This window comes from Xiphophorus maculatus, chromosome 22 (genome assembly GCF_002775205.1).
Source record: "Xiphophorus maculatus strain JP 163 A chromosome 22, X_maculatus-5.0-male, whole genome shotgun sequence".
Lineage (NCBI taxonomy): Eukaryota > Metazoa > Chordata > Actinopteri > Cyprinodontiformes > Poeciliidae > Xiphophorus > Xiphophorus maculatus.
In genome coordinates this window covers 4769425-4793341 of record NC_036464.1, presented here as the reverse complement: position 1 = coordinate 4793341, position 23917 = coordinate 4769425, and the positions used below count along the sequence as shown (strand labels likewise).

General features: G+C 37.5%; 1 protein-coding gene across 1 annotated transcript in view; it reads right to left on the bottom strand.

The window, feature by feature from the left end:
• Window positions 1-23917, bottom strand: part of stk32c (serine/threonine kinase 32C) — a 97531-nt gene that overhangs the window by 35008 nt on the left and 38606 nt on the right. The window contains exon 3 of the mRNA XM_014469477.2: window positions 8053-8204. Within this exon, the coding sequence (XP_014324963.2) occupies window positions 8053-8204 (152 nt within the window). The remainder of the gene's footprint in view (window positions 1-8052; window positions 8205-23917) is intronic.

Below are 23917 nucleotides of genomic sequence, written 5' to 3'. Positions count from 1 at the left end.
GAAATATAAACTTGCAGTAGTAAGTTGAGTTAACGAGGATCTTTATGTTAGAACTTAAAGGTGACCTGTTAAGCTTCCTTGAACAGGTTAGGATAGAAAAACATGTTCATTACATTTTCTGCACAGAATTATTCTTAGATAATTAAATGTTAGTCTGCTCAGTTCTGTCTATTTTCTTCCAGAATGAGCTGTTTTAGGACTCTGTCACTTTAAATTCAAATAATCTACTCCTGATCACACACCCAACAACCCCCAACTCAACGTCTACACTCACACATGAAAATAGATGTACAATTTCACAACCATACATTTTTGAAAAGCAGAAGTGGAGCCTTCTGCACAACCAACGAGAATGCAGCAAGTGGTTTCTGGACGGTTAGTCAACAACAAAACACTTGTCCTTTCCAGCAGCCGTTGTACAGCGGTAGAACCAGCTGACCAAATGTGCTGGAGCTCTGCTTGGGTTGCTAGGTAACGGTGCAGTGCCTGTGTAGCAGTGTGATGTTATTACACTAGATTGTCAAGTGAGAAGCTATTCCGGTAGGAAATCATATGAGCCGTTGCAGCTTTTATTTTGAAAAGACGACAGATCCATTGCAAAACAGCGGATAACTTCCTGTTTCAAAATGTTTATTTTTATTCAAATTTAATGTGTTACGAATGAAAATGTGAATTATTATCTTTACTGTTGAACATATTGAGTTCATGGATTGTTGTTTTGAGTGTCAGTTCGGGGCTTAAAAAGACTAATTAACGGATCGTACCACTATAGTCTGTGAAGGGTTTTCCCGCTCTCTCCGTTGTTGCATATTGTGAAATAATTATTTGACTTAAATTGGTGCATCACGTTGAAACAACTCACAATTCATGATTAATGAGGCTTAAAAACAACGTTTTGACAAATTGTCTCTTGTTAAATCAACTTGATGAAATTCAAATTCCAAGTTAAAACCAAAACAATTTTCTAGTTGACGTTGCTTCCATTTTCAAGGAAAGTCAGCAAATATGTCCCTGGACACTCAGAAAGAAACTTCTAAAAACAAATATTATTATTATCTGTGTGACCAAACATGTCCTGAAGCTCGTTCTCCATTACTCCTGGTTTCCTGCCACCTGCGATCATCTTCCGTCTCAATCTGCTGTAAATATCTCCTGTGACCATCCCCACTGCCCACAGCCAATTACGGGCCTCGGTAAAACCGCTGACTCGGCTGTTCCATATTCTTCGCAGGCTTCGCCTCTTCCAGGCCTGAAATCAATATTTTAATAGGAACAGGATGGAGCAAATCCATCCTCACCATCAGCCGCCCTGGTTTTCTGAGTCTGCTGCAGAGGGGGAGGGACTACCGAAGGCCCAATACTCCGTCGAACAGCTGACGTGTCAAACTCAAGGTCCGGGGCCCAAATCTTGCCCGCCGTAGCTTTTTATGTGGCCATCTAGACTCCAAGTTAGATCAATAAGTCCCCCCAGTTTTTTACAATTACTCAAAATTCACACTGCATCAGCAAATCCCCACATCTTTTCTGATTTTACTGAAAAGAGGCAGTAAAAAAGCAAATTTTTTACTTGATGCTATAGTCCATAATCAATACGGTGATTAATAAAAAGTCACATTTACCAAAATGTGAATTTAGCAAAAAAATCCTTACAAATATTTCTAAATTAGCACCACAAAATCTGTGATTTTGATTGCAAAAAAACACAAAAACAATCACAATATCCTGGAGAGACTGATTATTTAATTTGAAGAAACAAACGTCTTTTTATTGATATTTGAACAGTTGAATGTGTTTTCTCAACCGGCCCTTTAAGAACAGTTCAAAATGAAGCCCCTGCTTTATAGGTTTTTGGCAGAGATGCAGTTTAAAAGTGATGTTTTCTGGAAATATACTTCAGTGTTTCTCAACTCAAGCATCAGCTGAGAAAAATGCTGCGAAAATTGAACTTCCTCCCACTTCTGCTGTTAACCTTTCACTAAGACAAGGCGTATTGTTGGTTCAGTTCTTCTGTTTCTTTTTGTGAATCTGCTCTGTCTTGAGTGGGAAATTTTCAACTTTTAAACCTCGACACAAAATCTTACCAACTATTTCTGGTCTAGTTTCTAGTGCAGATATTTTAGTACACCTAAAAATATCACATAACAAACTTAAAAGTGACTTTTTAGCAAGATACAGAGACTTGTTTTAAGTAAATGATTCCTTATTATTGATGAAAAAGTTCTGGTTCTATTGGGCAGATAAATTAACTTATAGGAAAAATGTTCTTATAAGTAAAATAATCTGCCAATGGAAGTAGTACTTTTTCATCAATAATAAGGAATTATTTACTTAAAACAAGTCTCTGTATCTTGCTAAAAAGTTACTTGTACGTTAGTTTTTCTTCTTATTTCAAGTGTACTGAGATATTTGCTCTAGAAACTAGACCAGAAATACTTGGTAAGGTTTTGTGTTTTGTAATAAATGTCCTTGTTTTTTCTAGAAAATTTCTGAGATTAATCTAAATTTTTTTTTAGCTTTTTGGTGGAAATTTACTCTTTTTTTCACCATAATAAAATGTTTTAACGGTGTAAAGCATTTTGAATTTCCTTGTTGCTGAATTATGAAGAAAGTTCAGCCTTAAGATGAAGCTTAGCACGACAATCTCTTACTACACAAGGAGCGAAGTAATAAATAAATGAAACTACTACCATTAATGATATTTTGTGTCAAACAAAAGCCCAACATTAATTTAATATTTTAAATACAAGTACAGAAACGGATCATCTTTCGTCAATGTTTTAATGCACCTTAGCTGTTTTCTAACAATAAAGATGAAAGAAGTGACCTCTGCTCTTAAGGTTTTCACACATTATAAAGCAGAAGAAGGAATCAGTGTCTCCTCATGTGTTGCAAATCCTTTCAGGGATTTGTGAGGATTTGGTGTGCAGCAGGTGATGATTAATTTTTTTTTCCTCCCCTGAAGTAATCCATTCGCCGCACCCTCAACTCCTACACAAGGTTTCTGTGAAGTTCAGGAACGGCCGCAGCAATTATGGCGGTCTGCGGACTTAACGCGGGCTGGAGGCAGCCTTGGCCCCGCTGATGGGATTCAGACTGGGCTTTCACGAGACTCTATCCAAACGTTTTCTTCTGAAGCCGCCTCTTCACAAGCACAGCAGCAGAACTCGGGATGACTCAATAAAAGCAGGAGCCCATTTCCAGACACAGTGTGTGCAGGTATGAGCTGTGGGATATCTTACAAATCCTCTTAGTCTGCACATTTCTTTGGTGACAAAACAAATCAAGGCCAAATGCTTCCTCCAGACTATCGTGGATCTCTCTGTTTTGGTTCCTGATCCTCCCTTCCCGACCCGTTATTCCCTGTTATTGCAGGAATCATTACCTCGACTGACAGCAGTTTGTGTATTTGCCTCTCTGGCTCCCTCGCGGCACCGTATCAATAAAAGCACTCCTGTGATGCTTTATCAAAGCTGCCGTTTTCTCAAGAGATGCATTTTTTATTTTTTTTTTTATTGTTTGCTTTTTGAGAATTGGCAGTTCCCAAAAACCCCAGCTGGTCTGTCGCACATCCATTAATAATGAACTGAAAGCCCAAATGCCAAGTGCCAGAAATCGTAATGTTCTGTGTGAGGAGCCAAATGGATAAGGCAACTGTCAGATCTCCCTGGGTATGGAGGAACACACACACTGCATGCCCACGCAGTGAACCAATTATTTTCCTGGTTGTTATACAGTAAGAGAGACAATAGGAGCAGGAAGCAGCATTCTCATCAGTCCCATCTCATTACCTGCCTTGCTGGGATGCATGTCTCAAGCATCAGCTAAATGGAGCAGACAGTCAATGTGATGCACAAATAACAAGGCTGGTAGCATTACGCTCAGAGAGGATCCTACAAACGAAGGGAAGGAAAAAATCACAGCCTTTTCCAGAATGAGACGTCAGAGACACTGATGTGTTTTAAGAACAAAACATGAAAGATAAACTCTAATGGATGGATGGACGGATGGATGGATGGATGATTGATTGATTGATGGAAGGATGGATGATCAGATGGTTGGATGGACAAACCAAAAGATGGATGGATGGATGGATGGATGGATGGATGGATGGATGGATGGATGGTTGGATGGATGGATGGATGGATGGATGGATGGATGGATGGATGGATGGATGGATGGATGGATGGATGGATGGATGGATGGATGGGTGGATGGGTGGATGGATGGATGGGTGGGTGGGTGGGTGGATGGATGGATGGATGGATGGATGAACAGGTCAGAAATGACAAATAATTTTAATGTCAAATCTCCTTCTACCACCAGAAGAATCATTACGTAATCTCTCATAAACTGGAAATAATCTTAATTTCCTGTTACAATTAGCCGTTCGTTCACCATCTTGCTGAGGCAGAACCAGGTCCAGACCCGTTTTCCTCCCAGCAGGTCAGTTAAGTCCCGTTTTTCCTCTCTGACGTCTTACACACCAGCGAAGCCTCTCTCTATCGGAGGCTGAACAGCTGTGGCCCAAAACCACAACACAGCTGGTTTCACCCCTCACTCACGGCGCGGCGGAAAAGAAGAAACACCATTTTGACAAGCCGCCATATCCTTCTGCATCACTGACGCTCTGACACACAGTTGGGAGGGGGGGGGATGCTTTTTTCTAGCAAATACCGTATTTTCTGCACTATAAGGCGCACTTTAAAGCCTATAATTTTATCAAAAAATCGACAGTGCGCCTTATATATTGTTCTGGATTAAACCTCCACCTCTGAATTAATACGGATTGACTCTGGTTGTGCTTACTTGCTTCGAAGTGATTTTGTGTGGCTCACGGCGCTCTGTTAAAATGTTTTAGTTACATTACATTACGGCTACCGTAGTCAGGAGCGTCGCGGAGTAATACGTACTGTGCTTTGACTGATGACTGTTTTGTTTCGCTTTATGCGCTGTATAGTATGGTGCGTTATATGAAAAAAGATCTAAAATAGACAGTCATGAACAGTGCGCCCTCTAGGGGGGAATTATGGTATTGTGGGTCAATTACACTGCAAAAACACAAAATCCTATCAAGTGTTTTTGGTTTAGTTTCTAGTGGAAATATCTTTGAAAACTTTGAACAAAAAAAGGAACTTACAAGTAACTTTTCAGCAAGATATAAGAGCTTGTATTAAGTAAATAATTCCTTAATATTGATTTTTAAAAATGTACTAGTTACATTTGCAGATAAATTCACTTATAACAAGACATTTTTCCCATAATCTGCCAGTGTAACTAGTACTTTTATCATTATTAAGGAGTTATTAACTTAAAACAAGCTGCTGTATCTTGCAGAAATGTTACTCCTAGGTTACTTTTGTCTTATTTCAAGTGGACAAAGATATTTGCACTAAAAACTAGAAAAAAAAAAACTTAGTAAAACTTCCATGATTTCTTTATTTTCCATTCTTCAATGGTCATATATAAGATAAAAACATCACAATCAGCGTATAGAGAAAAGTCCTGCTGCAACAGAGTCATGCTGGTGTTGAAAGAGAAAAACACTCAACCATCGACTTAAACAACCTGATTATCTTAGAAAAGTTTTTTTTTTCCTTTTCACAGTACCTCTGTTGTTTGCTTATTTAATTGTTTTTCAACCCACTCAGTCAATCCAAGCCACCCTTTTCAACTTAACATAATTTTCATTTCACTCTTTTATTTTCTTGCTCCGTAGGATAACGCTGCTTCTCTTCTCCACCGAAAGTCGGTCATTGTCTCAGGCTTTTTCTTTACGCCGCCCACTCCGCTCAGTCAACCAACCTTCTTCCCCTCCGCCAACATCTACTTCCTTCCAGCTGACACTCAGCATCAGCTTCATCACTTTTCACCACCCACACCGCTGTCTTCCTCAGTCTTTTTTGGCCCGTTGGCCCAATTTGATCAGGAAATTTAAATAGGTTGAACATTTAATGGAAGGATCTTTCTTTGGTAAGATGCTGAACATCTATTTTAGAAGATGAGCAAAAAAGACAAAAACAGAAATGGATCCTCTCAGGTTTTGTTATTTAGCAACAGGAAGGTCTTAACCTTCACCTTTAAAAGAATAATTGTTTTCTACATTTTTTAAGAGAGCCTGGACCAGACTTGAAGGTCAAATTTTCCTCACAAAAGCTAGGCTCCAGGAAAGTCAAATGTTTATCTCTCATTGTTCAAGAAACAGGAAAATAAAAATAATTTTGTTAATATGACCTAAAATAGGAAACATTTAGCCTGATTTAATGACAAATATTGACAAAAAGGGTCCTTAGTCCTTTTATACTCATATAAATAACTGCTTTCCACCACTAACTAAACCATTTGTTGTGCTACTCATAAACATTAATTTTGCTAACACTAAACCACTATGCTAACATTGGCTAAATTCAAATTAAATTAAATCTGCTGTGGAGAGACTAAAACCCAATTTAATTTTGACATTGCAATTTACTTTAGATATTGTATTTATCTGTTTGTGTTTTCTTTTGTTACAGTTTCTTGTTTGAAATAAAGTTAGTGAAGGGAAAAACAAGAAATAACACGAGGAGAGGAAACAGAACGGTGTCTTCAAAATAAGAGCATGAACATCAAAATCTAACTATTAGACAAATTTGATAACCAAAACTTTGACACAGAAAAAAAAAGTGGCTAAAGTGCTAAAGGAAAAATTAGCTCTGCTATTAGCGCATTAGCGGAGTTGTGTCCAACACTGCTTTCTTCAAATGCACATATTTAATCCAACATAAATCTGATGTAAAAACATTGCATGAATTTACAGTTAAGTGGCCATAAAAGGTGCCTTAAAGCAAAAGAATGTCTTCCATCATTGGTTTTCTTTTACAAATCAAACCCTCTTGTGTTATTTTTTGTGAACCGGTCTGTTTAAATGTAATTAGAAAATCAGGTTATAAATTTTTTTAAACCGCATTGACATTTCTGCCACTATTTCACCACTGAAGCCAATAAACATAGGAAATACTGACTGTGTGCTGCCAGCCTGTGTACAAATCCGGAGATAAAATGTCTTTTTCTGGCTGCACTGCCAAGCGCTAAAAGGTACCAGCTAAAGGGAAAACAAACTGCTGAGCACGGCACCACTGCGACTGTGGTGGGAGGGAAGCCGAGACGCGGCCGCTGTTCCCCCAGTGAGATGGACAGCGACTTTTTGGAGAGTCTCATGAGCAGGGAGAGGAGGTGTGAAACTTCTAATTCCCACATAGCTGCAAAGACAGTGTGTTTGTCGCTAATGGGCACTCAAAATAGTGCTGGATGCAGAATATGAGAGGGAGAGTGGAGCAGTCCGGCACATTGAAAACTAGAACACAGAAGGTTCTGGCAGCCACAAACTCCTACAGGGAATTATATAAAAAAATATACACACAGAGCCACTACTGTATGCTCATTAAAACGCCCTCAGTTTCTCCAAGCAGAGGAGAATCTCTAACAGGGAAAACATCCAATAGATCAAACTTAAATCAGAACTTTACCAGGCTGCAAGTCCAAAACATTAATTTGTTTGGTTTGCTTATAATCTTCACAGGATGTGTCAGATACAAAATTTACTGGCAGCCATTGCTCTGAAACATGCAACTATTCTCCCAATTAAAGAGGGGTACAGTGCTTTGTCTAATACGCAGCGAATGCCAGCTTCACAATTACATTTGGAAATGAGTCCCGCCTGAGAACAAGAGGGTTGAATAATGAAGTCAGCCTCCGTTCACCCACATATCAGGCTCCAGGGAGTAGTAAGGTCATTTCAAAGTGTGGTAATTATCAAATATGTGCTTCATGGGCTCAGAGTCTAAACTAATATGCATAAAAATATCTCCTCTGTGTAAATTGTTTCTCAACTTAATAGCGGTTGGTTTCTGGAGAAAATAAAACTTGATTAAAGGAATGCATGCGTGCGACACAACGAGCGCAAAACCCACAGAAAGCAGATCAGGGGAGGAGCATGCACTGCAGAAAACGCACAGACAGATAAAGCAAGCGACAGCAGACCACACTGAAAGTGTAAAAACATTGGATAGTCACCAGAGATTTACTAAAAATACATGTTCAATTTCCTGTAGGATCTCAAGCTCTCTAAAGACGTTTCGGACCTCATCTCTCTCTATGCACTGCTGTTTGTTCATGTACTTCATGGCGTACATCTTCTCTGTGTCCCTCTTTTGCACAATGCATACCTGCAGGAAGCACAAACAGAGAGGGGGGAAGGAGAGATGGAGAGAGGAGAAAAAGACAAGAAGAATAAACATGTTAGAAGAGCATAAACAGGTTTTACTGGTTTAAAGACACAAATAAGACAACATCATTCACTCCCCGTATTCTTAACATCACCTTTTTTATATAATCTCATCTTTACTGATGTGAGTTGGAAAGTTTCGGCCAATAGCAATACTGCCCTTGATTTACATAAGGATTCTGGCAGCCCCTAGACTGAGTGTGTGTTGAACTTCCTTGAAAATATTCGGGAACTCTTGACCTCAACATTTGCTCCATTTCAGAATTGCCGAATAAGTCACAAATTGTTGTTCTTATCTGTCCAAACACCATCCTTCCCAAGTCATATTTGGTTAAACTTTTTGTGCTTCGCACGCAAGGGAAGAGAAAGTGTCAGGTCACTTTGACCCAAAGAGGTGCCAAGAATCCTCTCGCAAAAACAACTCCATAAATAGTATTTCCTCTCTTACTGGAGGTGGATGGATGGATGGATGGATGGATGGATGAACGGATGGATGAGGTAACATGCGGCCTCCTAGGAAACGCTGCCTGGCTCGGCTCTCTTCCTGAACACGGGTTTCCAAAGCGGCGCCTCCAAACAAATCGCCTCATCATTTATTCATCCCGGTTGTGTTGTTTTTGTCAGGAAGTGTCTGTGAAAGGTCAGCTGCAGGACGAGACTCCAGAGGGATGAAACTCATTACAGTAACAGCACTGGAGGCAGCCATTACGCTGGTCATGTGACCGCTGCCAGCGCTGCCCTGCACACATAATGACTGCAGTCTTCAGGCCTGATTGTCAATCTCCCCTCATTCCTTGAATTCACGTCTTGCTACCTGTCCTGCTGGTAAACACACGGAAGGGGCAACACAAACAACAGAAAGACAGATAAATGCTAATTAGCACAAGCTAACGGGCCACTTTGGGGAACGGCAGTATGTGAGCAAGAGACTTGATATCCAAATAGAGGATGGCCAGTGCATTTTACATTCTTAGAACGCTTATTCTAACGCGTTCTAGCGTCCTAGAACGCTTACTGAAAACTGTTTTGATTCTTGCTTTTTATTCATCAGGATATAGAGATGATTTGTTCCTCACAAAAATCCATAATTTTCTTATATAATCAAGATGATAACACCATGATCAAAGTGGGAAGAGTTATCAGGTAATTTCCAAACAATGTGAAGTTAATCGCCCCACACCTGATAGTCCGGTAGACTCTGTTTGATTGGGGACCAAAATTGCAACATTTGTTACATTTTCAGCTGCTGCAGTTCAACCAGTTCAAACCCTTTGAAAAACCCGTTCCCCTCCTCACCTGTGGTAGCGCTGCACCAAAAACCACTGAAGAAAACAACATTAAAACCTCTGAATACAACTTCCTTCTTCAGGAAATGTAAACAAAAATGGAGTGGCGTCTGATTTTGGTGGGTGCAGAATTTCTGTTTTAGTCTTTGGCAAAAGACCCACTAGCGCAAGTTACACATGATTGTTTTGGTTGGCTTTACCCAGAATGCCCTGTGCTATAGTCCACTTCCTGCTTCTGGAGCAGTCTCTGGTCCATTTGGAGTTCATATATGCAGTCAAACCGCACCAGAGTTCACTTCAACCAAACCGAGACAGAGGTTTGTAGGTGGGCCAGAGTTTGATTATGCATTCACACCTCCCCAAACGAACCGGACTTTCTAATCAAACGGACTGGAGTTGGATTAAACCAGACTAAATATGGCTGATGGGAAGCTTTGCTTATTTTTGAGCATGTAAAACTAAAATCAATTTCTGAAATGTCACAATGAACTCGTTTTTTCATTTTTCTTTTTTTAATTCATTTTGTGGCCCAGCAGAAGTTGAAATTTGCAAGTTTTGCCAAATATTTGGATACCACTGGTCTAGAGTTACAGCCGTTCTTTTTCCTAGAACCTGAAAGCATTTCTGAACCAGAAGAGATGAAGTAAAATTTTTCTAGATTATGCTCATGCCAGGGGAAATAGAGAGAGATGCTCTGCACCGTTTCGAGTGACAGAAAACAAATATTTGCAGTTGTAAATTGCAGTTTCATGGGAATTTTAATGGTGCGTTGAAGAATAAACCCCAAAGGACTTAAAGGCTTAATTTGAGTTGTAAATAAAGACTCCACCTTTAATCTAGTCAGTAAAACGCTTCCCAGAGCCAGAGGGAAAACAAAAACACAACTAGGAAAATGAGATTAAGAGAACGCTGCAAGGTTTTAGTTTTTATGGAAACAGCTACTCTGGCTGTGAGAAATAAGTTTGTTTGGGTTTTTTCAGGAGAGCATCTCCACAGCAAGGACTTTTAAAAATTAGTTTCTGAATGTCACCATGACGGCAGAGTCAGGCTTAATTGAATTGATTGTTTTAGTTGATTGGATTTCTCTCTGCATGCTGAGATTGTTAAAGAGAAACCTTCACAAAAAGAGAGGAAAGCACTGAAATATTCACTCTTCAAATCCTGACAAAAACAAAACCTAAGACGCTGCTGAACACAAACCTCGTTTTAATTTAGGGACTAAAGCTAAGGCATAACAGACACTAACTACTCCAAACAGATATTTGACAGATTTTAAAAGGCAAACTGCAAAAAAAATTATTTTACTTTGTCATTTTCTGTCTTTCTTAATTACAAAATTGGCCAGAGGAAAGTGAACATTAATTTGAAATGAATATTGGAGCCTGACCTAATGGATTTCATAAAAATCATGATACAAGTTGCAATTCTGTATGTGCTTACGTATTGTGTCTACAGTGCAAAAACACAAAAACTTACCAAGTATTTTTGGTTTAGTTTTTAGTGGAAATGTCTTAATACACTTGAAATAAGAAAAAACTAACTTACAAGCAACTTTTCAGTAGGATAGAGGTTATTTTTTAAAAAGTAAATAATTCTGTAATATTGATGAAAACGTTCATATTCCATTGGAAGATTATTTCACTTCACAATCTGATGGGGGAACATGCACTTTTTCATCAATATTAAGTAATTATTGAAGGTACTTGGGAGTTAGTTTGTCTAGTTCAAGTATACAAGATATTTGCACTGGAAAAAAGACACAAAAAACAAGATTTTGTGTTTCTGTAGTGTAAACTGTCCTTTAGCCTTTTCTCAATGAGAAGAAAATGTCTTTATGTACTATTTTCAGAAAAGGCATTTTGACCAGTGTATCTCATTTCCTTTTTCTACGTTGGACCGGAGAGTTGGCTAGTGACATTCTGAGAAAAGCATTTTACTTTGCTGATTTAAAGGTAAAACATGCCAAAGATGGGGGGGGGGTGTCAAATTGTGATTCCTCTCTCTACATTGTGCATGCATTATTCTCTCAACTACTAAGCTCTTCTAGTATCTTGCTGAAAAGTTACTTGTAATTCAGTTTTGTCTTTTCAAAGTGTACTAACTTATTTGCATTAGAAACTACACCAAAAATACTTGGTAAGATTTTGTGTTTTTGCAAGATGGACATTATTTGAACATCGACTGGAAGGTTAGTCATTATCTACAAAACTGTGCTCAGTTTCCCCTGAAGCACAGAGTTCATGTCTCTTTTGGTGCCTTGTCAAATTTGCTCAGTTTGGATCTTTAGGTTCAGATTTCTCCACTACTGTCACTTTATGAAGTCTCTCAGGCCTCGCAAATTTATTTTAAACGCCACTGCTTTCGCTTCAACCTCAGGCAGGATCTTTCAGAGGACAGGTGATAAATGAGGTTTCCAAACAGTATTTCTAAACCATTACGTTTACGTTTGTGATGGTAGAACAGGAAAAAAAACTTTTACTGGCATGCCTAATGGATAACCAGTTCACATACATATAACACGTATCTGTTGCTATGAGGAAAGGCAAATAGATATTTTATTGTAGCCATCAAAGAAGGAAATATGTTTAACACAGAACTACTTCATATAAGTGACATGTTCTTGTGTTTCGTATTTTTGAAGAGTAGCACATTATCATTATACCTCGTGGAAAATTAAGTGATTACTATGTGATATTGTAATAAAAAATATATTTCACAAACAGGTGTTTTCAGCAACTGGAATAAAAGATTTATTTGAGGCAGTTAACACATCTTTACCATATGGAGGATGTTGTTTGTGGGTTGTCATGGAAACTATTAATTACATTGGTCAACAGGGAAAAACTTGTCTGGGGTTTTTCAACTGTTTTAGGGTAATTTTGAAGAGCTGAATCCAAAAATCAGGTCAACTTTCTGAACTATGGATGCAACATGAGCATCAAAATGCTTGACTTGTTCTCACATATGGGTCGGTTTAAGACGCCATGTTCAGTTTACATGTACTTACCCTTACAAGTGTTTATTATTCAGTTTACAGAAATCCAAGTTTGCAACATTTAATGAATTAACACCCTCTGTAAGAAAACTTTTTGTTTCCCCTTTTCTGAATGAGAAATATTAACAGAAATGAACTGATAATGTCACAAAATAGTAATAAATTTGTACAGAAGGTTGGATTTCGCTAATTGATTGGGAAAAATTGATGTCATTTTTTTGATTCGGTGATGCAAAATAGTCCTATTTTAGTTGAAAAACCATTGACAACTTCATCTGTAACCCAGTGTAATACAATAAGCAGAAAATGTTTTTCTACAAAACGGAATTGGGAATTTTAAAATGTTTCTCCATATTCTTCACACCTGGGATACATGAGATTCTAGTAATCTCATGTGAAAGTCTTTTGCAGCCTTGCAGATATTTCCCATTGATTTATCTCCCACAAGGCTCCCATTATGAGCAATCCTCATGAATCGGTCAGCTGAGTAAAACGATGAAAACAAGGATTTATTCATTTATTCATGGAGGATATTAGCAATTTCAATGCATCAGAGCAGTTTTGTAAAGAGCTGAAAAAAGTAACGATTTAGAGGCGAAAGCGGTGAGGCGGAAAGTTTGGAGAGTTATTTGCATATGAATGTAGATATTTTCAGCTCAAGTCAGCTGCAATGGAAGACTCAAAAGATCGCTCCGATGTGAGAAAAGTACAGAGCCGCAGAGAAGAGATGAATCCTAAAATCTACCAAAGTTATTTTTTTAAATTACCTACAAAAATGCTACAGTTTTAATTTGTTGAGGCTGTCCCTGGATGCTGCTCAGAGACACAGTTGTGTTTGTTGTCAGACAGGAAGCCTGAAGCCAGCTCCATTCACCAGCCGGCTCTGCGTCTCGGCATGTTGACCAGATCAAACTCTGGATTTAGCAATCTCCAGCCAGCACAGGCTGTCCAGCCAGGAGTCACAGTGGCATCCACTGGACAAGATAAAACCACAGAATAACACAAAAACAACATAAAAAAATACATCTGTGGTCATAAAACGGCGACACACCGATTCATTTCTGTGCAGAATCATTTTGTTACAACAAATCTGTAACAAAACAGGGAGCGTTTTTAAAGCAAAAAAAAAAAAAATCACAAAAAAATCTACATTTTATTAAAAACAAAATTGAAACAGATTCAAAGAAACAAACTATAAAATGTTTTCCTTCCCTGACATCAGATAAACAGCTTGTGATGGAAACCAAGTGCAAACGCATAATTACATAACCAAATGAAAAAGCATTTATCAAATAATAATAATAAGTGTCACTATTTCTAATGACTAATTAATCATCTGATATGCGGCTGCACAACATTGTGATTTCACTATCACTATAAGCAACATGCAAACTACCTCCACTGCAATAACTCTTAGTTAATTAAATACTTGGCATTCAGGCTCCCTATGGCTCTACACTTATTATTTATTGCAGCATAAAACATTTTAGCCCATAAAATCATTAATAAAGCGAATCTCCAATCTGACAGCAAGTATCTGAGATAATCATGATGATTTATATGAAACGATTTGGGCTGAAGTGACATAATTAAGACTATTTTGTCACATTTGATTTGTTTTCCCTAGAGGAGATCAATTTGATTCACAAAACATATTCACATGTTGGCATTTTGTGGCAAGAAAATAGCATTTTAAGCTTGAGTAGTCCACACCAAAGAAAAGCTGGTAATGCTGAAACTCAGGAAGTCTGAAAACCCACCTGGAAAATACCTTTATGGCAAGCCCACAGTCACATGATTGTTCAAATATGACAGGCGGTTTGCATATTTATCCTATTTTTGTCCAAATTGGCATGTTTCCATTTAGCAAATTAATTTTTGTAATTCCAATTTGCGCCACTATATGGTGAACGGAAACAGCGTATCAACAATGTATTATCAGAAACATTAATCTGAATGTTTTTAAAGGGACGGTTGTGCTGGAATGTATTGATACAAGTCATTAAAATGCCAATAAATAGATGTTTGTTTCAGCATTCAACAAGTGTTTGTTAAAATTAATTAATCACTGATTAGTCCAACCAGAATTTTGTGATTGTTTTTGTGGTTTTTCCCCTCAAAATTGCAGATTTTGTGGTATAATTTAGAAATGTTTATAAGGAGTTTTTATGATATTTGCGCTAATGTATGATGTTATATGTGACTTTTTATCAATCGCCGTACCGATCACGGACTATAACTTGACATCCATTAACGCAGAGGCAGCAGTCATTTAAACCCAAAGTTTCTGATCTGTTTTGATAAAAAAAAAAATTAGCAGTAAATCAGAAAAAATGTGGCAATTTGTTGATTTTGTGAGAATTTTGCAGACTTGTGAAAAACTGGAGGGACTTATTGATTATTTGGAATCTAGAAAGACACATTTGGCCAGATTTGGCCTTGAATTTGACATGTGTGACATAAATCATTAAAAACATGCTGCACCATCATACTCCAACCACTTCCTGCCGTCTTCTTCATCTTAGTAACATCCAGTTATTGATCACGTGACTTGTGTGATGTGAAAAAAGCTTTACAGTTTTGCCTCATGCAAAAAGGTTTTATCTAGAAACATGAGTTGTTTTTATTAAGAAAATGTATTTTTGTAATTCCAATTTGCACAATTATATGGAAAATGGAAATGCAGCAAGTGCTCTGGTTACGGAAAATATAATTAAAGGGGAAGATAAAAGATCAATCGTACAAGCTGTGTTCAGGGTTTGTGCTCAGCTGGATGGAGGACAGTTCATGTTTGGTTTAGATTCTGTCACTGGCAGCTGGAATCTCTCCCCACCAGCAGGACACAGCACCAGTTTATCTGTAAAAGAGCCTTTTAGACGTGGTCAGTCAATTTACATTAAGGTTCTCTGCAGACAGTGTGAAAGACAGCAGAGCCTTTTCATGTGCCGGTTTGAAAGGAGAGGAGGATGCAAGCGAAACGCCGCAACCGAGGGGCCCACCTGTCTGACTCATCCACAAAGACGGCCGCCGCTCTCACTTTTAACAGTACTGAGCTCTGAAGCATGGCATTAACTCTGTTTTTGTTGTTTTCTTACAGCAGCCCATTCATTATTTAATCGGTTGTGAGATGGGAGAATAACGAGGAACTTCACGGTCCGTTTCATGGAGTTAATCTCGATAGGGTCACCCAGACGCGCCTGGCAGCAGGGAGGGAATTTCTCCAAAAATATCAACCCGTCTACATCAGGACATGCAGTGGAAATGTAGCATGAGCTTTAATTAGCCTGAATATTGTCATGCAAAAAGGAAAGACTTAGATAAACTTCAATTGATGCAGAATTAAGCTGATTGTTTTATGCATTCAAATCTTGACTGGCTAAAAGCTTCACTACCATTCTCGACATAAACATTTTTTACAGTGTAAAGTCCAAAGGTGTTTAACTTTTACAATCACAAAACCTTTAAAAACCAGGCATTTTAAAGGGGATTGCTCCTAATTCCTGTAGTCTCATTCTAAATAAAGTCGTAATAATAGACTTTGTGTCACAACAACAGGCATCTGTAACATCATATTGCATATATTTTTCAGAAAAATGCCTCTTAGGATTCAGGGTGACCCATCTTTTTTCTTTTTTTTGGATGACCCATCTGCAGATGAGACTAATTTAATATCCCGTTGAGATTACGTGTCTAGAAAAGCTCCAGTCTTGCTTGCTGGGTGGAGGAGGGTAACATACTGTCATTAATTAAAGAAAGATGTAGAATCATCTTGATTTAATTGGGTATGAGAATAACGTTCTAAAGAGTCTCTTGTGTTTTACCAGCCTCTCATTTAAAGAGGACCTATTATGCAAATTTCACATTTTGTAAGATTTTATACTTCAGTTTTATCTCCAACAGCCCAAGTGCTTCAAGAAACCGTATAGCCGGTAAGTTAATATTTGATGTTTGGAAAATGAGCCGTTTCGAAAACCTCCTAATCGACAGGAACTGCGCTATTACCTAGCAACCCCAGTGGAGCTCTGCCCATCACCTAGCACCCCAAACGGAACTCCAGCACATTTGGTCAGCTGCTTTTACCGCTGTGTGCGCCGTACAATGGCTGCTGGAAAAAGACAAGTGTTTTGTTCCTGATTTACCACTTGCTGGATTCTTTTTGGTTGTGCAAAAATTTGGTGGTTTTGCAGCGTATACAGCCAATAGACCTATCCCAATTGAATGAATGTAACTAAGTGATAACCCTAATAAAGTCCAAGAGGTTTAGTCTCTTTAAGTTACATTAAAAATTTTTTTTACCTGAGGCCCAAAAAGCCTTAACAAAACAAATCTAGACTGAAACTAGCATTAAGATTCATGAGTTATCATAGGCACCTAAAATCTTGCTTAAAAAACTTCTGTACTGTCCACTGACGATGCGTTTCATCCATCACGGAGGCCATATTGGATCCCAGAGAGTGCCACTTCAATCTTACTCATGGCTTTATGACACAGAAGCCGGTGACAAAGGCGCGCGTTGAGTCTCGCTGAAGGACACTTGACAAAAGGCAACAATTGAATTTAAGGTATTGCCGAGGTTGTAAACCGTGGCAGTACATCTTCAAGGGCTTTGAGGATTTAAAACCTGATTTATGGCATCCAATAACGTAGGATTGTGGTATATCAATATATTACTGTCACATGAGACAGCAGCACTGGGCTGGGTGTGTTTTTGTCACTGCATACTGTATTTTTATGTTGTTCTTTTCTTAAATGGAGCATCGACCAAAATGAAAGCTCATCTCACGCTTGTATTTTTTATGACTGCTACTCCCAGCAGCACAGATGCTGATTCTCATTTCTTACTTTTATTGTTGTTTTTTAAGGCAGGGCATTTGAACAGATTTTTTTTATATATTTTGCTGCATCTTTAAAAAAAGAAAAAAAAGTTTTTTGCACCAGTTGCCTTTATTTAGAGAATTTAGACAGGAAATGGACAGAGAGAAGGGCAGAACCTGCAAACCCTCGATGGCTGCACGGAGGACTAATCGCCTCCGTATATGGGGCGCCTGCACCTTGTGGTATCATTTTGTACTGGATTTATAAAGCAGGTCATCCAAAATACATAGACATGCAAACACCATTAAAGACTAATGGATGCAGGTTTGCTTGAGGCTGCAGCTGCAACCAAAACAGCAAAGCAGGAACATAAAAATGTGGCATGAGGAAAAAGTTTTAGTTTAGTTTATAGTGCAATAGAAGTGGGCGATTCAATCCAAAATATCAATACTTCTGATTCCAAGTCGGTATCAGTAACGGATTGATACTTTAGTTTCAGATTTCCTCTTGAAATTTTTGATTTTTGTGTTGCCAATTCTCAGCTCTACCTCAAAAATATTTAACTTTGATTTTCTCACAAATTAGAGTTTTTGTTTTCCTACTGGTTGTCATGTTTATATGTTATTAAAGTATTTTGTAGACATCTACAAACTTTGACCAAATTCTGTTCTAGCTTTGAACAAATATAATTTGAAAAAAAATAAAAATAATCACCTAAGAGTTAATAAGTATCTGTATCAGTATTGGTATACATATCAAGTATTGGCCCTGTATTTACTTGGTATCGGATCGATACCAAAATATTAAGTATCACACACCTCTATAATGACAAACGGGTTTTCTGTATGTTTTACAACTGCAGATGTTAAATGACAGGGGAATGAGATTCTTTTAAATAAATAATTTAAAGACAAAACAAAATTACTGATTATTTATATTTCTGCCAGAAATAGATCTAAAGAAGTACTTTACACTTTAAAACATTTGAGCCACTTTTAGTTGTAGATTTTTAGATTTTGAACCTAAATGTGTGAGTTAATGACAGATAAACTTGCACAAGTACTTAAAAAAATCAAAGAAGAAAAAGACAGGAGTGGGAACTATTTCCCAGAATGCTTAGCAGCATGTTTTTTTATATTAAGGCAAATTTTTATTTTTATGTCTTGTTCTCATTAAATGTTTCTGAGCTGAAGTCATTGTGATGTTTAATAAAATTTAGTATCAGATCAGAAATTTTGTTCATGCAGTTTGAAAGAAAAATTTAAATTATTCTAAAGTAAAATAAGTAGTTATTTTAACTTGATATTGTGAATAAAATAACAGAAAAATGTGGCTCTTTAACAAGGTTAGGGCATTTTTTTTTCTGTATATTGTGAAATAATTATTTGGTTTAAATTGCAGCACTAACTTAAAACTCACAATTCAAGATTCATGAAATTAAAAAAAACAATATTTAGACAACTTCTCTCTTGATAAATGAGCTTCATGAACTTTAATTTGAGTTAAAACCAAACTTTTGACTTTATTTGCATTTTCAAAGCAGCAGGTGGGCTTTCATTTTAAAGTTAAACCACCTTCATATATTTTACAGTGTAGTTTGTGCATTTGTACTACTTTAATAAAATATGCTGAAGCATTTTTACTGTAATGACACACTGCAGAAACAAGTGTTTTTGGACTTCTTTCCAGTGCAAATATCTCAGTACACTTTAAATGAGACAAAACTAATTCACTTTTCTGGAATAAATAGGAGGTTATTTTAAATCAACAATTTCTTAAAATGGATAAAAAATGCTGGTTATAAGTGAAATAATCTGCCAGTTGAACTAGATATTTAACAAAATATTTAACTTATTTAATATCTGTGAAACCCCTTCCCTCTCTCTGCCTCCAGCGTACCTGAATCTCCTGCTGGTTATCTCGGTGTTGCATGCTCTTTAAATACATGCACTTATTAAAACGCTCATTAGCTAAATATATAACTTGGTTTGTACAAAAAAAAAGGAAAAAGAAGTGGGTTTTAAGTGGTAAATCACTTCTAAATCCCAGTCATGTTGTTTACTCCTCCTGTCCGCCACACTGCCTCTCCCCTCACCGTTCTCTGCTATAGATAGCCGCCCTATCAATTGTTGTCAGGGGGTCTAAAGCTCCTGAGACGTCAAGACAGCGAGGAGGAGTAAAAAGGTTGCTTTTTTAAATCTATTCATTCAGGAAGCTGCAGATTTAGAGGTGGTTTTTTTAGGCCAGGTAACTGCCAAGTGGGCCAAACGCCTCTGAGTAGCAACATGGACAGGCAGAAGACTGCTGCCTGAAGGGATGGAGGCAGGGGAGCTTGGATCTTTCACCTGCACTTCATAAAAAATACAGTTATTCTACCTTTCCATAAGGTTGAACTGTGCTTCCCAATGTAGTGACTGAATAAGTTGTTGGCTCTGAAAAACCTATAGCTAGTGACGTTTTGACAATGGGAGTCGAAATGTTTTTGCATCAAAACTTAATTTTTCTGGACCTCCTTTTCTACCCTGGCTGTCAGAGGTGGGCTTTTCCACAACCACAGAGAGTTATTTACTTTTCTTGAACTAAAGATTGGTGGGTTTTCCTCCTGCAGAGATTTCTGTGATCTGAGAAGAACACTGTAAATGCAAAATGGTATTTAATTGAAAATAGTAAGTTGACTTAAATCAGTTTTCATTAAGCACTCACTTTTAGTAAGTTACTTGGAATTAGTGGTTGAAATGTCTCTAAAATATACTCCTGTAAAGTACTTTGGCTCAATACTGCATGCATAAAGATGCCTTATTTGAGGTTTTTTCTTTTCTTTTCTGGAGCCAGTATTTTATCTCATCTGACTCATGAAAAAGAGATAATCCCAGCGTTTCCATGAACATGAGTGCATTCACATAAATCTCTATGTATCATTTTGTCTTAAGATACCCAAAGCTGCTTTTAAATAGGGCTGTAACAATTCCTCCAATAATTTGAGTACCTCGATTATTAAAATTCCTTGAGGAAAATGTACTTGCCTCAAAGCTTTGTTAAATTATGTTTTATTATTTAGCGCATTGTATTCCGGCCAGGTGATTATGTCACACAACGCTCTCACTTCTGCCTAAGAGTTGCTGCTAAGTGCTAAAAGCATAACTTCCAGTTTTCAAGTTCGGTTTGAGGGGATTTTATTAACTGATGATATTGTCCAGCTTTTTATCATTTTTCGAGGGATCAATAAGCATCTTTAAAATGACTGATGCGATGCCTGGTTAACATAAAAAGTGAACTATTATTGCGGCAGGCAAATTTTCTAAACTACAGAAAAGTAATTGTAGGGATGAACAAGTATGAAAATTTGAGTTTATTGTTGAGCAGTGAAAAAAGATACTGTAAGTATAATTTGTTGGCCCGGGTGTAATTTTGACTTGACTTTGGATACTACTGCCATAAAGGGACGCCTGGTAGCCAAACATACAGTTACTCCTGAACTTAGCGGTAGCTTTTTGGGTAAATTGGGTTTAATTTCTTTGGGTGTCAACACAGCCACATCAGTTTAGCGTCTCTGCTGCCATTTCTAAGCTCCTGCTGCCATGTGGTCGGGGAAAACGCTCAGACTGGTAGCAAGTGTCAAACTAATGCCCATTTGACTGCCAGGATGCAGGTTTCCCCAGCCGCACATTGTGTTGGAACACGATATGCAATGTTACTCCCTGCACCTGTCAGTGGTCATAATTTTATGGCTGATTGGTGCAGAAATACAGAATAGAATGAAAACACACACACAACACACCAACACACACAGCCCTCTTGCCAAAAGCTGCATTTTGGAAACAGTGCTTTGAGAGAGGCAAGCGAAGCAAACGCAATTTCAGGGTCTGATAAACATGTCATCCTGGGAGAAGAAGGAATAATTTCCACTTTCATTTGGTTCATTCCTCTGGATGTCTTCTGGTCTTCTGGCTGTCAGCCCACTGGAAATGTAAGTGTTTACTGAGCTCGGCAATCCATTTGCTCGACTCCAGGATTCACTACTACTGCAGGCATCGCCATAAATCAGTGCAGCCACAGATTGGGCTTCTGAGACTGAAATGGGGGGAAAAATGGGACTTTAACCAAATAGAACTGTGTGCATCATTTTGAGTACAATTAACCTAATAATATATGTTGACACCAGCACGAGAAACACATCAGGGCCTGCCTCACACACACTCACACGTTATTATGGCTGCTTAGCAACACTTCATGTCAGATTAAGTTTGCCCTGCGGTCAACAGGAGCGCTGAGGTCATTAAAACACAGCTGGATCAGCCCTAAAAGTGCAATTACCCACAATGCTGTTCTGCACTCAGTACTCTCCAGGTATTTTCCCCACAGGTTTCAAAACTAGACTAGAAGGTTTCTGTCTTATCTCCCAATACTGTATCAAAGGCAGTTATCTCGAGCTGCAATTCTGTTACAAATGTGGGCAAAAGTTTGTCGAGAAAAAGTAATTTCGCAATTGTGGTGTTTCCATTAAATAAGAAACGCAATTAAAATTACATGTGAATAAGCAGAGTTGTTTAATAACTAGTAATATTTACTCAATTACATTCACTTGCATAGTTTCTTTTGTAAAAAATTACTTTTTAACTATTTAAAGCATTTTAACTATTTACTTTTACCTGAGTAATGTTTTTATAAAGTATTTCTACTCTTACTTGAGTAAACTGTCTGGATTTTCTACCCACTGAATGAAAAACAAACATGTTTTAACCAAAAATTCACTAGACACAGACACACACTTGCAGTTTTTGTTAAAGTTTCATATGTTTTTTTTATCAAAAGAAATATTTTTCTTTTACCTGATTTTGTTATTTATATGAATTATTGTCATTAAAATACCAACATTTTCACTTGACTTTATATTTTGGTCCATCGAATGATGTAACTTTTGTTATTAAATGATTGATAATTTGATAAGTTACTCTGTAATTGAGTCGTACGAAAATATTTTTTTTTTCTCTTACTTGAGTAATTTCTTGTATGGTTACTTTTTACTTTTATTTAAGTAAAATATGTTGAAGTAGTGCTACTCTTACTTTACAGTATAATTTTTGGAGACTCTGCACACGTCTGTGAATAAGTTTGTGATAAATTATTTAAACACACGATCCTCCAACTACTTGCTGTCATCGTCTTCTTTGTAGTTTTCGCCAGTAGTAACATTGTTGTTGATCATAAGACTCGTGTGATACGAAAAAAGTGTGTCTATTTCAGTTTTGCGAAATAAACCAAATTCAATTCCACCAAAAAAACATAATTATGAGGCTATAATTTCTCTGTCACACAGTCACAGCAGTACAGTTACCTAAAAAAGTATTAATAAATAGTTCTTGTCGTCACTTTTAACATTTACCACAAAATATTATGATAAAACTCTTAATCCATAGCGCCCAACTCTGTCTCTGAGCTCAACATGCTGCAACCACAAAAAGTAAACAAACCTGATTTCTTGAAAGTTTTAATCTACTGGGATTTTAGTGAAAATACAGCATGTGTAAAACTAAAGCCAATCCTTAAATAAATCTTAGCTTTAGAAAAACAAACTGGAGAAAAATATGCTCTCAGTTGATTTAATTAAGAAATTATGCCTGGGATCTGTTCTCGCAATTACTAATAAAATAATGAAATAAGGGCTTTGAAGCCACTCTTTGATAATAATAATAATTATACAGATGGAGAGCATTAAGAAGATTGCGTGGTTTTCAGACTTTCAGCAGTAATAAAGATGCACGAAGCAGAACTGAAGGCTTATCTCCTGTATGTTCTGTTCAGATGTGCTGAAAGTGTCAGAGGTGTAGCTGAGTATTTCATTAGCGATGAAACGACTCATACATATTCATCAGAAGACACCAACATCTTCCAGATTCTCCAGATGAAAATATGCAGCTTTCAGAAAACTAATGGTGCCACAACCTCACAGAAACTGTACATTGTGTCACCAGCTTCGATGAATGGACCGCATCAGCTGGCGAATAAAAGTGAGAGCGGTAGAAAGCGACATCCAGCCACTGATCCGCGACTTGTTAACGACAGAGATGTGAACAGTTCAGCAGTCGGTTCTGACAGCTTGCAGCTCAGTTCCTCTGAGGTTTTCTCTCCTCACACATTCAGGTGGGACCGGCCACAAAGCAAGCAGCTTTTCACCAACTCTTACAGGGCAGGATTATGTGTTTTACAGGCACACTATCGCATTAAGCAAATTTATTTTCATAATTCCAATTTGATCAATTTTACAGTCAACAAAAATGCTGCTACTGCCACCAACTTTTCAACTGGACTATGATTTTTTTGACCAAAGAATTAAAGATATTATAAACATAAAGATTCACACATTGGTAATGTCCTCTTGGCTTTGCACAACCATAACATTTATATATTGTTTTCCATTTGTAATTAAAAACCTCTGATTTTAGAGCAGGATGTTTGTCACCTACGCATTAAAGGGGCAGTATCATGTAAAATCTGTTTTTGCTTTACATCATGTTATGCTGTTCCCTCTTCAAAAACATATCTGAAGTGTAGCCTTGA